A 13,561-nucleotide genomic window follows, 5' to 3' on the forward strand; every position below is an offset into this window, starting at 1 on the left:
CACACGCACAGCTGTATGCGCTCCCTCAGAGGAAAGTGTAAAAGAGAAAGAGCCAGAGCCAAGGCCATGAATAAATAAATACAAAGCTTTGCCCCTCTCCCATTCAAAGAGTTTGTTACTTAATATCATCGAGTGGTAACTACACCAGAAAAAAAACATTTCTTTTTTTTTTTCTGTCCAACTGATGACCCGTCTAAACAAGGAGGCTCACACAGTCCTTTTAAATGCTTCTTTTATTTCACTGGTTGTACATTTGGGTGAGTGAACTGAATATTACAACCAAAACATAGAATTGATACAAATTAGACTCCCGTTCACACTGTAAGATAACGAATGAGGGGATTCTTTAGGAAGTGTTACGGAAAGATTTAGTAGAAATGTGACCGGTGGTGTGCGGCTGAAAGAATGTGTCTGTGAAGCGCTGTTACACCCTGGAAACCAAGAGTGAAATGGAGTTCCGTACAAGTGGAGTTAGTTTCCTAACTGCTGTAGCTGTCGGACTGACATCTTCCTGTCTTGGATATTGGTGATTTTTTTTGTTTTTTTTGTAATTAAACAAAGCATTTAAGATTTATTCATCATAGTCAGACTTCTGAATATAAACAAACTTTTGGCAAATAATATTTATACAGAAAAATAGTTTTAGATCCTCTCAAATCCCAGAATTATTCTATAAAATTACATTATAAATAAATAAAAAGCAAAATCTGTTGTACATATATTTGTACATCTATGCATTTGCCTTGCCTCCTCCTTATTGTAAATGGCATATTTGACTCTCTGCATATTATAATCACAATTCTGGAAAATGGATATCATAGTAAAAAATACAGTCATCTATATTTGCTGGGGGATACAGGTGATGTTTTCGATGCTCCATTATTAAAGGGCTTAAAATAGCTATGTGCTAATAATTTTTAAAATAAAAGTCATGAAATGAAAGAAAAAAAAAGACAGTTACAACAATTAGTCTACAAAAATATTTCAGTAATTCCCATAATTTACCTTTCAGTAATGTCTACTATCTTCTCAATGAGTTTAAATGAATAAGCAAAGAAAAAAAAAGTATGAGTGTTTTTAGGCAAGTTGTAGCGTAACTACATCGTTATAACTGAGAAAATTACAAATAGCAATAATACACAAAGATGAAAACTACCAAAGTGATACAAGTTAGATATAATACCTCTCCACAAATTAAAACAAACACGATACAAGCACTACGCAAGATTATACTCAGAATGTGATTTTTCTTTTGATACAGTTATCAGATCTATGATGTAAGATAGATAGTAATTAGACTTTGACCAACATGAATTAAATGCAGATTTTTTTTCTCAGTCAAAAAAATTGATATGGCTGATGCCTCTAGTTTTCAGAACAGGCGATGATACCAAAATTTAAAATATTTTACATTCAATCTCAAAAGTCAAAATACTTCAACCACTAAAATGTCCACAAAGAAAAATGGATGTTTTAAACAATTACACATAATATCCATTTATAACAGCTGTTTCATTTCTTAAACAATAATTTAAAAACTATGAAGGTACTGTGTAGGCTATGTGCAACATATAAAATGTGAAATATGAAATATTTGGTACGATAGTGCTTAAAATAAACTTTAAAACAAACTTTCTGAACAAAATTTAATTGTTTTGCTATTACTTTGAAGATCAACCAAGTATTTAAAAAAGTAAACAACATTAAAATATGTTTCATCCATATATAGTATATATATGTATGTGTATATATAATATGTATGTACTTGTATTAAAGTTTTTTTATACTTTTGAGACATAAAATATGCTTTAAGGTGAAAGAATTAAAAGAACTATTTTTTCCATGCTGTAGTTAGTTACAACCCCTTAATCCAACTTTTGAAATGCAAAACAGTGATGGATATTTTAAAAAGTGAAAACTATCTACTTGGGTTTTGTTTACATCGTAATTTAGATTAAAGTCACAGTTTGCATCTGTGGTGACTAAACTCAGACATACTTAAACTGGAATATTATACAGACCTCCCCACCTACAGCTTCCCTGTTGGACTAGGTTTTAGTATAGAAGAGCTATTGGGGGACAGGCGACCGGAGGGCGGGTTTGAAAGACCAATCCCTTAGATTCATCTATTGGCATGAGCCTTTCATTCTTGTCAAGCTGGATGAAGTCTGGCAAAAATCTAGGCACTTCTACAAAGTCTCTCTTATAAAACAACTTTAAAAATATACTTGTAAAATAATACCTTCAAGACTTTGTTGGGTGGGTATGAAGCTCATACCGTGCAAAGTTTTTTTTTTTTTCAATCTATGCAATGTTAATCCTAGAATCCCATGATTCAGTGCGGCATCTCCAGGCAAACCGAATCCCACACTCTGATGTGTCCCCAGAAATTGTGCTTGAACTGCCATTCCAATTTTAGACCTGCGAGGCAGGTGTCTGTTTTTTTTTTTTACTTCACTTCTGGTCCTCGCTGCAATGTTCGTCTCGTCAAGAAGTGAATCATACCCTTTGATCCAGTCAGGAAATGAAATGACGGTGATTGGAGCTAGAATCGAACCTGCCCTTGGAATAAGTACTTAAACTAATGCTAACTGGTTATTGCTAAATTTGAAACTTTTTCTGAGTCGAAATGAGTATATTGGCTGTACTTTCTGCATCGGCTATAGTTACGGAGATAAGACAATATTCCTAGGACAGAAACTATGCTTAGAACCCTGGAAAAGAAAACCTCATCCTTTATGCCTTTGAACATCGCAGCTGGTCTCAGGTAGTTAACTATCTTAGGCTGGAATATACTAAGCATACCATATTTAATACTCATATATGACATAGTGGAACTAGCCTTAGGGTTGTGGTCTCTCCAGAAGAACTAAGTTTAGCATGCAGTTTGTGGCAATTCTATCGAGGAGGAAACAGGATAGTATGTACAGTAACAATGTTTAGTTATTCTCAATGCAGATTCTTGGCATTCCATTCCATTTCTGTTGATTATTTCAGAATTATCTGTTAAAGGAAAAGACAAGTGCAGTTTAGACTCTCTACAGGGAAGATAATGAGTACAAGTTTTACTCTCTGCAAAAAATAAAAAACAAACAAAACCATACTTGACAATACAATGATCTCCAATTTCTCATAATTCTGATACAACCATTAACTTTGCAAAATTTCCGCCCCTTCTTGCTGAGGGTTTCCACACTTGGCCATTTCTTTCTGTGTGGCTGTGGTAAGGGATGATGACTCGGACACACAGCTCTTTCTGTGACACCAGGACAGCATGTATGTGGGCAGGCAGTCTGCTCAGACCTCAGCCTCTCACATCCTTTCCCTTCATTTTCCCATTGCTGTCTGTTCATACGACTATCCGACCGGTGCCTGCTCTAGCAACCAGAAAGTCTGGTCGGAGAATCTACTCCTTCGGAAGCTGTTTATGATCTCGACTATAAATATATATATATAAATATCTAAGATTTAATCATATGGTTTTTAACGGTTAGTTCATAATCCAAAGATAAAGATATAGGTCTCATCAAACATAATCCTGTTACCGAGACATAACAGCAACCAGTTTCAAAGGCAGGATATGCTTAAACGTCACAGCAGACAGGAAAAGGGTAACAACCTGATTAGGCGGTTAAAATATTCTTTTTTTTTTTTTTTTTTTTTTTTTTTTTTTGGTTTTTCGAGACAGGGTTTCTCTGTGGCTTTGGAAGCTGTCCTGGAACTCACTTTGTAGACCAGGCTGGCCTCGAACCGCCTGCCTCTGCCTCCCGAGTGCTGGGATTAAAGGCGTGCGCCACCAACGCCCGGCGGTTAAAATATTCTTAACAAACCCACAAGTACAGAGGAAGCTCAAGCAAGGATCTACTAGCTTACTATGAGATCCGAGCTGTGGTCCTCGGAGACAACCCTCAAGGTCCCCGTCCTTGCTTTTGCATTACTGGATGTTGGGTCCCAGGCCTTGCGCATGCTAGGCAAATACTCTGCCGCCAAGTAAATCCCCAGCCCAATCAGGTCCCTTTTGCATCCCATGCATTTGTAAAGGTGAGGGGGTTTGTCTATGTGGTCTATACCACTAAATACCAAGCTTAAATGCAAAATCTTATCTAAAGCGTTTGCTCTTCGTGCGGTGTTTTGACGTAACTTTGCATAATTAATGGACGGAAGTTTATTTGTTAAAAATAGCCGAAAATCCCTAAGAAATAACTGATGAAACCCATCGTGGTGAATATCAGCTAGAATTGGTGTAATCAGGCTTCAATCCCCAGGAAAAGCGTCATTTCTATAAATAAATGTAATTTATCATCCTGCTACATCGGAGTTCACGCATATGGGTATTTTTTTTCCTTTGAGCACGCCAATAGTTCATACATAGTACTTTTAGTGTGTTTAAGCAATACCATGTCCATCCTTTACTGAGGCATACAGATGTAATGTTTCTAGTCTGTTAAGTGATAACATATCCATCCTTTACTTTACTGAGGCATACAGATGTGTATCGAACTGACGAAAAGGGCTGACCTACAGAAAATGTTTATGTGAAACGAAAGTTCAAAGCTTCAGATACCAAGCGTATTCATTTAAGGCTTATTTACTCATTTCTGCTTACACGGACGCAAGCATGTCTGCGAGTAGGGGTGCTACGTGTGGGCAGATGCTGAGAAGAGGGTGTTGGTTGTTCTCAACTGCCCAACTCAGGTGCTGGGAACCACACCTGGGTCCTCTGGAAAAGCGGTAACCGCAGCTAACCACTAAGTCTCTCTCCCGCCCATACCCCATTTGTGTTTTAAAAAGATTCCTTGGAATTTGAAGCTAATTTGGAAAATAGAATCCCTTGTTTAATAGATTGGTAGATGTGAATAAGGACAAGTAATTTTTATATGTAGATACTATCACAGGACCTAGTTTGTGAATGCGTGTGTCATATTGTCTTTATATGACACCATTATAGTTAGGTGACATTTAGATTCTCTGAATAGATTATTACTTTTTAAAGATTTAGACAGTTAGTTATTAAATAAGAATTTCTTCTATTTCACCCTGAGCTTCCACGCTATCTGTACAACAGGACTGCTTTCCAAGACATCAAATCATGTCCTATTTCCCCCGCCCCCATTTTCTCTTACTGTAGCAAGAGATCCTGAAAGATATAGGGCCATCTAGTGCTTTCGACAAACACATAATGATGTATGCTTCAAAGCTGCACAGCCCTGCTTTGTTGACTTAGACGAAAGAGCCAGACAGAATGAAATTTACAAACATCTGGAACGACAGGCACCCCACAGAAAAAAATCCCCATAAAACGAGGATGGGTGGATTTGCATTACAGAAATTTACAGCGATGCTTCGAACTTGTGTGCGACAAAGAGAAAACTGAGCAGCTGGACTGGAGATGGTTTTCAAAGTTGCAACTAAAAGTTGCCTGGATTCACCCAGGAGGACTTTCCCATTCTGCCCCAACCTATGCCAAAGTCGAAAGCGGGTTCTGGTGGTGCTGAAGTGTGACTGCTACTGTGAATCCAGACCAGAAAACCGGCTGTTCAGGGCTGTACCTTTGTCTCTCCGTGAAATGCGTGTGTTGGATAAGAAAGATGACGTACACTCCGTAGCAGCTGTGGACTTCAAGAGGTCCCGGAATTGGACCGTAGGGGTCAGGAAAGCATCAGCTCTGCTCCTCAGAAGTCCCATGTGTAGGCGACACTTATCGTTCATTTTCTTTTCTGAGAACTCTAACTCATTGGGATTGTCTGAATGAAGTACACCTTAGGACAGTGGTCAACCTGAGGGTTGCAACTCCCCACAGGGGTTGTACATCAGATTGTATATCGGGTATTTGCATTACAACTCATAAAAGTAACAAAGTTACAGTTATGAAGTAGCAACAAAATAATTTTATGGTGGGGGGACTTTGCTAAACTGTATCTGGAAGGTTGAGAGCCACTGCTCTAGGGAGAAGTGTCCCTTGGAAATAAAACATTAAGGTGATGAACAGCAGCCAGCCAATGCCACTCTGTTCAAAACTGTGCCCTTGTTCTCTCTCTCTCTCTCTCTCTCTCTCTCTCTCTCTCTCTCTCTCTCTCTCTCTCTCTCTCTCTCTCTCTCTCTCTCTCTCTCTCTCTCTCTCTCTCTCTCTCTCTCTCTCTCTCTGTGTGTGTGTGTGTGTGTGTGTGTGTGTGTTGGGGGCACTGCAGGAAATGGGAAGAGGGGAGTGTGTGACGGAGGGAGGGAGAGGAGAGATCTGTGGTTTTGAGGGTGCTGCGGGGGTGGGGAAGAGGGTTTCAGGAACTTCTCTTCAGTTTTTGACCTTCTTTCCTTTAGTCAGATTGTGTTTTTAACTGATGCTAAAGGGATACAATTTAAAGACGAGCAGGTACATTTTGTGTTTTTTTTTTCTACAGAGTTACCCCAGAGATTTCCTTCTGTACCATCTGTATACCCACTCCAGGTCTCTAACTCTTTCTCCACTATTCTTCGTGACAGGTTTTATACCCAGATGGACTGGAGGTTTCAGAGGTGCCTGGACACTAAATATGGGCACAAGTCATACTCTTAAAATACCAGGCTTACAGGTGTTATACACTATGGATCTGATGTGAACACACCCTAGTTTTGAGTCTGTGCATTTAAACGTGATTAATTACAGCATCAGGCCCACAGAGGTGACTTAGCAGTTAAGAGCGCTCCCAACTCTTCCAGAGGAGCCTAGCTGGGTTCTCAGCACCCATGTCAGGAGGATGATAGCCTCCCTGTACCTCCCGCTGATGCCTCTGTCATCATTCTCTCTAGGAAGTTTTACTCACATGGGCACATACAGACACAGACACAGACACAGACATGGACACACAGACACATGCATACACACACACACACACACACTGCACACACATTGAAAAAAAAACAAACTTTTAAAACAGTCCATCAAATGTAAGCACTGCAGGCTAAATACCAGCAATGTCTTTTCTGCCTTTAGTCCAAGCTGAGGTTGGTACCCAGGTGCCTATTTTAAGGCACTGTAGGCCACACATTCTTGGCGGAGGAACTGAAAACCTTCATTAGGTCTGAGAAAGTCTATGTGCAGATTGAATGGAGAGCTGGCTGGTCAGTTCTCCTAAAGGGCCTTCTCTGTTTCTGCCCGAGTTTTATTTAGTGTCTACGCTCTTGATTTTCAGTTCTCAGGCTCTGAGAGCGTCTGTCAGATGCGAGCCTAGTGTGTGCTGCAGTCATGCTCTCCAGAGAAGGAGGTCTGTGCAGTATGAACTGGCTGGCACACACCAGATGTTCGCTAACTTTGCTATTGGCATGAGAGTTCTCTTCAGGGCATGAAATTGTTGGCCTGTCTCAGACCGGTTCCTGGAACTAGGGGAGGTTGTGGGTCCGAAGAATTTTTTTCTACCTCATAACATGCTATTTGAAAAGGGTGTTCGGAAGAACCCCCGTCAGCCTGTGAATCAGGGAGAGGGGATGCCACAGGGCGAGTCTGGAGGAGCCGGCCTGGTGCATGAAATGGGAGACAAGTGTGATCTGTCTGACGGCCCTAGAGCTGGCCCTGAGTGATCCATGACCTCCATACCGCTCCAGCCTCCCCCCAACGGAGGCAAGAAACGCCCATCACCCCACCCCCCAGAGCGCCGCTGCTTCGGGCTTCTGTGACTCATAGGCGAGCGACAACAGGAAGTACGTCACATGTATTGGATGAGACACATTTCTATGTGCGTCCCTGGTGGACCAGTCCCTTAAGAAAGCAGTATTTACTGCAACATGGCTGTGACCGGAGAAGGAGGCAACATTCTTAAGAATGCTTATGGGCCGGGCGGTGGTGGCGCACGCCTTTAATCCCAGCACTCGGGAGGCAGAGGCAGGCGGATCTCTGTGAGTTCGAGGCTGGGCTGGACCGATAGCCTCCAAAACAATACAGAGAAACCCTGTCTCGAAAAACCAAAAAAAAAAAAAAAAAAAAAAAAAGGTATGCTTATGGTCCGTCGGGCGTGATAAGTCAAAACTTCACACTGAAAATATTGTTCTCAAATCCCCTCCCCACTAAAAGGAGAGCACCCAAAGATGAAGACACTCGTACCCATAAAATCTACAGTTCAGTTTAGGAAAGGCAGACACTCTTGCCCTCCAACTAGGACTGCCTTCACAAACCACTTGTGGTTCCTCTGGCTGTAGCCGTTTGATGTGAAAACATCAGACGGTTGCAGTAGAATCTACTTATTCATGAGGAAATGAAATCATATGAATTAACTAAACTGTACCCCTTATGCTGCTATATATAACAGTCTGGGTTAGGTTCTGTGTAAGGGAATACTAAGTCTATGAGGATCAGTCAGTGTACAGTCAGATCAGTCAGGGTACAGTCACATCAGTCATGTACAGTCAGACAGAGTACAGTCAGGTCAGTGAGTGTACAGTCATGTCAGTCAGTACAGTTACGTCAGTCATGCACAGTCATGTCAGTCATATACAGTCAGACAGAGTACAGTCAGATCAGTGAGTGTACAGTCATGTCAGTGAGTTTACAGTCAGTCAGTGTACAGTCAGTCAGTGTACAGTCAGACAGTGTACAGTCAGACAGTGTACAATCATGTCAGTGTACAGTCAGACAGTGTACAGTAAGGTCAGACAGTGTACAGTCAGTCAGTGTACAGTAAGGTCAGTCAGTGTACAGCCAGACAGTGTACAATCATGTCAGATAGTGTACAGCCAGTCAGTGTACAGTCAGACAGTGTACAATCATGTCAGTCAGTGTACAGTCAGTCAGTGTACAGTCAGACAGTGTACAGTCAGACAGTGTACAGTAAGGTCAGACAGTGTACAGTCAGTCAGTGTACAGTCAGACAGTGTACAGTCAGACAGTGTACAGTAAGGTCAGACAGTGTACAGTCAGACAGTATACAGTAAGGTCAGACAGTGTACAGTCAGACAGTGTACAGTAAGGTCAGTCAGTGTACAGTCAGTCAGTGTACAGTCAGACAGTGTACAATCATGTCAGTGTACAGTCAGACAGTGTACAGTAAGGTCAGACAGTGTATAGTCAGACAGTGTACAGTAAGGTCAGTCAGTGTACAGTCAGACAGTGTACAGTCAGACAGTGTACAGTCAGACAGTGTACAGTCAGACAGTGTACAGTCAGACAGTGTACAGTAAGGTCAGACAGTGTACAGTCAGACAGTGTACAGTAAGGTCAGTCAGTGTACAGTCAGACAGTGTACAGTCAGACAATGTACAATCAGACAGTGTACAGTAAGGTCAGACAGTGTACAGTCAGACAGTATACAGTAAGGTCAGACAGTGTACAGTCAGACAGTGTACAGTCAGACAGTGTACAATCATGTCAGTCAGTGTACAGTCAGTCAGTGTACAGTCAGTCAGTGTACAGTCAGACAGTGTACAGTCAGACAGTGTACAGTAAGGTCAGACAGTGTATAGTCAGACAGTGTACAGTCAGACAGTGTACAATCAGACAGTGTACAGTAAGGTCAGACAGTGTACAGTCAGACAGTGTACAGTAAGGTCAGTCAGTGTACAGTCAGACAGTGTACAGTCACATCAGTCAGTGTACAGTCAGACAGTGTACTGGCCCACATGACAGAAAACGACTGTGTGCGGCTCAGATCCGGCTCTGGGCTGTATTCAGCAGCAGGCTGTTATGTGTACGCATGAGACTCCCTTTTGTGGAGGAGACACCCAACCAAGTCAAGACTGCTGCTTCCTGAGCTGAGCATAGCTGTAGCATTGTCCGGGCAGATAGTGGCGGCAAAGATGAAGGCCTGGGAGAGAAGTCTACCAGGGCATTAACCCTGAAACTTCAGACGTTCAGTGTTCACACCCAGGACTACAGCACCAGACCAGCAGACACCCACCACCTAAAAATAATACGCGATCATTCTGTCCTAGACTCAGTCACCTGCTATGAAGTAGTCACATGGTCTCGTCTCTTTCTTAGTGGTGCTGTCACTTAGATTTAGGCTGAACTGTCTGTCCGTCACTTGCAAGAGACCTGACTGGAGCATGAAATGGCTGAAAGCAAAAATAGTTTGTGTGGAAAAGGAAACACTCAATTTGAACCCAATGCCTGTCTTCAGAGAGCAAAGATGGCAGAGCATCATGGGATCGCTCTAGCGTTTCAGAGACCGGGTGCTCTTTGGGAGCTGAACATGTGCTCTCAAAAGGGTGAGTTTCTACGTGGCTTCTAGGAACCTTTGCATCCCCTACAGAAAGCACTCACTGCCAGGATTCGGGAATCGTATCCTCAGAGACGGCAGGTAGCTCAAACACCGGACTCATGAGCAGCTTCGCTTTGTTGATGTAGATGGCATTTTGGTGAAGACACCCGTGCACCCAAACCACAAAACAACGAAAGAAGCGAGAGGAATGTTTTCCTTACACTTGCCTCGCGACTAGCCGTCAAATGCTGTCTTTATGATGCCAACTCTGGGGAGGGGGATAAAATATGACTTACAAGATACTTGTGCGGCCTTGCTGAACAACAGAAGAACCCCAGAGGAGCTTGGCATCACGGACTTGAAGCTGTGGAGGGTGTCTCCAGGCAGGTTCACTAACCAATCAGTAAATCCCCCAGGAGGGGTGTCTAATTCATCTCTATGTGCCCGGTGTCTAGGGTGGGGGCTGGGCACACAGGAATCACCAGTCTCGGTGTCTGGAGGAATACACAGGAAGTAACTGAGGACCAGCAGGTGAGTCAGAGGCAGCAGGCACGAGCAGGGACCCTTAGGCCACAAAAGACACCTGTGTAGCCTTTCAGGGTAAGTGAAATAGCTTGGAAAAACAGACTAGTCCTCCCTCACGAGTGTTTTCACTTCTTGTCATACGCAGATAAAAAGAGCAGCCCTCCAGGCCGGGGCCAGAGTAACAGAGGGAAATGTGGCCAACGAGCAAAAATTCCACCCGAAGGAAAGGAAATGTCTGAAAGAGGCAGCTCGTGTTACAAGGGCTTTTCCACAGTCTCAGACCTCTGCAAGCATGGGAAATTGTCCCCACTGCCACAGTGGCAGAAGGGTGCCTCCCTATTTTCTGAAACAAAAGTTACTATTTATTTTAAAGAGGCTTGCCTGCTGCCTGACAGCCTGGTACTTAATTCTTCACTTACTTTTCTGCCTTGGGACTGAAACCAGGTGTTGCACACACTGAACTAGCTCTGTGGATGACGTATGTCCCAACACCTCTCCTCCTCTCTCTGGTCTTTGTACCACTCCAATGGCATTACTCCCTGCTCAGATTTCCCGCTGTTTAATTTTCTCCCTGTCTTTGCTCTTCAGCCCCATACCTCTTCTGTGGAGAAGCCATTCCTGTCAGGTTTCCCGATGCTGTCAGAGGCGCAAAACCCACGGGATATTCTGCTTGCAGCAGTAGGCATTTGCAAACTTTTGAATCAGTGTAATTTGGTGTTTAATCACAGTATGAATTACTGAAGTCAAACAGAAATGTCTCTGTACCTTACTGAGTATCAGATTGAAACCATTAAGTAAAGCTACAATTTTAATGTCAACACACGTACACTTTCAAGTAAACACGATCTTTGGCCTATCTCATGACCATTCATAAACAAATTGTATCAAAAGTTCAGAGGTAATTAATTAGTGGTACGTGCAAGGACACTTTGAAAAGGTTGTCTTAGAATTAGACAGGGCCTCATTTAGTCTGAGGTCGGCCTCATGCTTGTTAGGTAGTCAGGCATGGCTTTGAGCTTCGATTATCCTGCCTCTACCCCACCACCGCTGGCACTGGAGTCGTGTGCTGCCACGGTTTGTTTGCTGAGATGCTTCAAGCTGAACCTGGACCTCTGAGCGTGTTAGCAATCACTCTACTAATCCCTTACACCCCGGACTCTGAGAATAAGCCTTACCCGTTATTTTGGGGGACTGTTGTTCTGAAGGAAGGCAGAGCGCCACCACATTTAACGTACTTTCCGATGTAGATTTTATTTGTGCAGAAAAGGTGTAACCTGGGCTACCGGGAGCAAAGGGTCAATTGACAGCTTCATTCTGAGCGAAGGGGGCTGAGGCCGGATGGTATACCTCTAATATTGGGCGGTTCCTCCAAGAGTGGTATTGCTCCAAACGCCGTTCTGTTTAACCCTACTACAGAAAGGTCAACTTCTCTATCTCCAGTGAGACCAAGTTTTGCTGACTCATTTTTTACAATTTTTTTTTCCATCCTGCTGTTGATAAATGGAAGACTTTGGGTGTATGTGTATATGTTCTAACATTTACAAAAAAAAAAAAAAAAAGATACCGCCACGTAAAATATCAGTAACTGGTCTCTCTATATGAAAAGTGGTAACACACCCTCATTAAAGATCATCGACCAAGGCCCACAGTGACAGGTTATCAGGATAAAATCTGTAACTGTAAGCTCCTGATTTGATCAAGCACCCACGTCTCCTATTCAAACGAGCTGTGTGTGTGAGCATCTAGACTCCGTGTGTACTGCGGTGTGACTCTGATCAAGCTCAGCTCTGCAGTGTCTTCACACTGAGGCAGCACACGCTGCCTCTCACACATGCGCTCCAAAGCACCCGGGGGATTGCTCCAGAGTGACCATTTCAGTTAGAAAGTGTATTTCCACACCACGTATAAATCCATTACAGACACTCGATGGCTTTAAAACACCATGTCCACAACTCCAGTGTGGTTGAGATGTAATATATAACGTAAGCAAATAAGGGGCTTGTGTCTATTTGCAAAGAAATTGCTCATGTACAGAGACCAGACAAAAGTCACCTCCCCTTACGGGTGTGCCCTGTGTTTTAAGAAGGTGGCATTTCCTGCCACTGTGAGTCCTTCTAACAGGAAAAGGAACTCTCCTCACATACCTCTTCTGTCTGATCGTCACTGATGGGTGCAGGACCAGCTTATCCATGGGGGGGCGGGGATCAAGACTAATGGAAGCCCCCATGTGACTCTGACAGCAAGGCCTCTCTTCCCCACTCTGGTCCCGGCTTTCCTCTTCCACCCGCGGGCGAATCCTAAGGACCATTTCCACCGTGCTCGCTCTGAGGCGGGAGGGCTGTCCTCAGATTGCCTTCCAGTAACGGCTTATATTCTATGGTAACTGAACAGCGTATGAAATTCTAAGGCACGTCCCCCAAGAATGACGGGCTTTTGGCAGGTTCCCCCGCACCCTGCTTCCTTTCTCTCCCTGGTCTTGTCCCCCTGGTGTTATTAAAATCATATCGAGGAGCGCTGTGCGCTTATTCGTAGAGGAACTGCGGGATTACGTTTGCTCGGCAGCTGTGAAAGAAGGCAAAAACTAAGACCAAACCCTAGGCCAGAAGGTTCAAATGAGAGCCAGGAGGAAAAGTGGCAGGCAGGGCAAGCCGTAGCATAATGAAAGCAGGGGGAGGGGCGGCGTGGAGGGGTGTATAGCCACCCAGGAACTAGTCTCAGATTTTGTTCGCATGCGTGTGTGCCTGTGTGTGTGTGTGCACGTGCATGCATGTGTGTGTGTGTGTGTGTATGCATGTGTGTGTACCTGAGTGTGGAGGCTACGGGTCAATACAGGCAGGGAGTCTTCCTCCATTGCTCATCACCTTGTTTGTTGG

At 43.4% G+C, this 13,561-nt stretch overlaps 1 protein-coding gene across 6 annotated transcripts in view; it reads right to left on the reverse strand.

Moving 5' to 3' along the window:
- Positions 1–215: 215 nt before the first annotated feature.
- Positions 216–13,561, reverse strand: part of Mbnl2 (muscleblind like splicing regulator 2) — a 164,516-nt gene continuing 151,170 nt past the window's right edge. For all 6 annotated transcript variants that reach the window (XM_040744936.1, XM_040744901.1, XM_040744919.1 and 3 more), the window contains one exon: positions 216–3,003. In XM_040744936.1, the coding sequence (XP_040600870.1) occupies positions 2,989–3,003 (15 nt within the window). In that variant the 3' untranslated portion in view covers positions 216–2,988. The remainder of the gene's footprint in view (positions 3,004–13,561) is intronic.

This window comes from Mesocricetus auratus, unplaced genomic scaffold (genome assembly GCF_017639785.1).
Source record: "Mesocricetus auratus isolate SY011 unplaced genomic scaffold, BCM_Maur_2.0 Super-Scaffold_2245, whole genome shotgun sequence".
NCBI classification, from domain to species: Eukaryota; Metazoa; Chordata; class Mammalia; order Rodentia; family Cricetidae; genus Mesocricetus; species Mesocricetus auratus.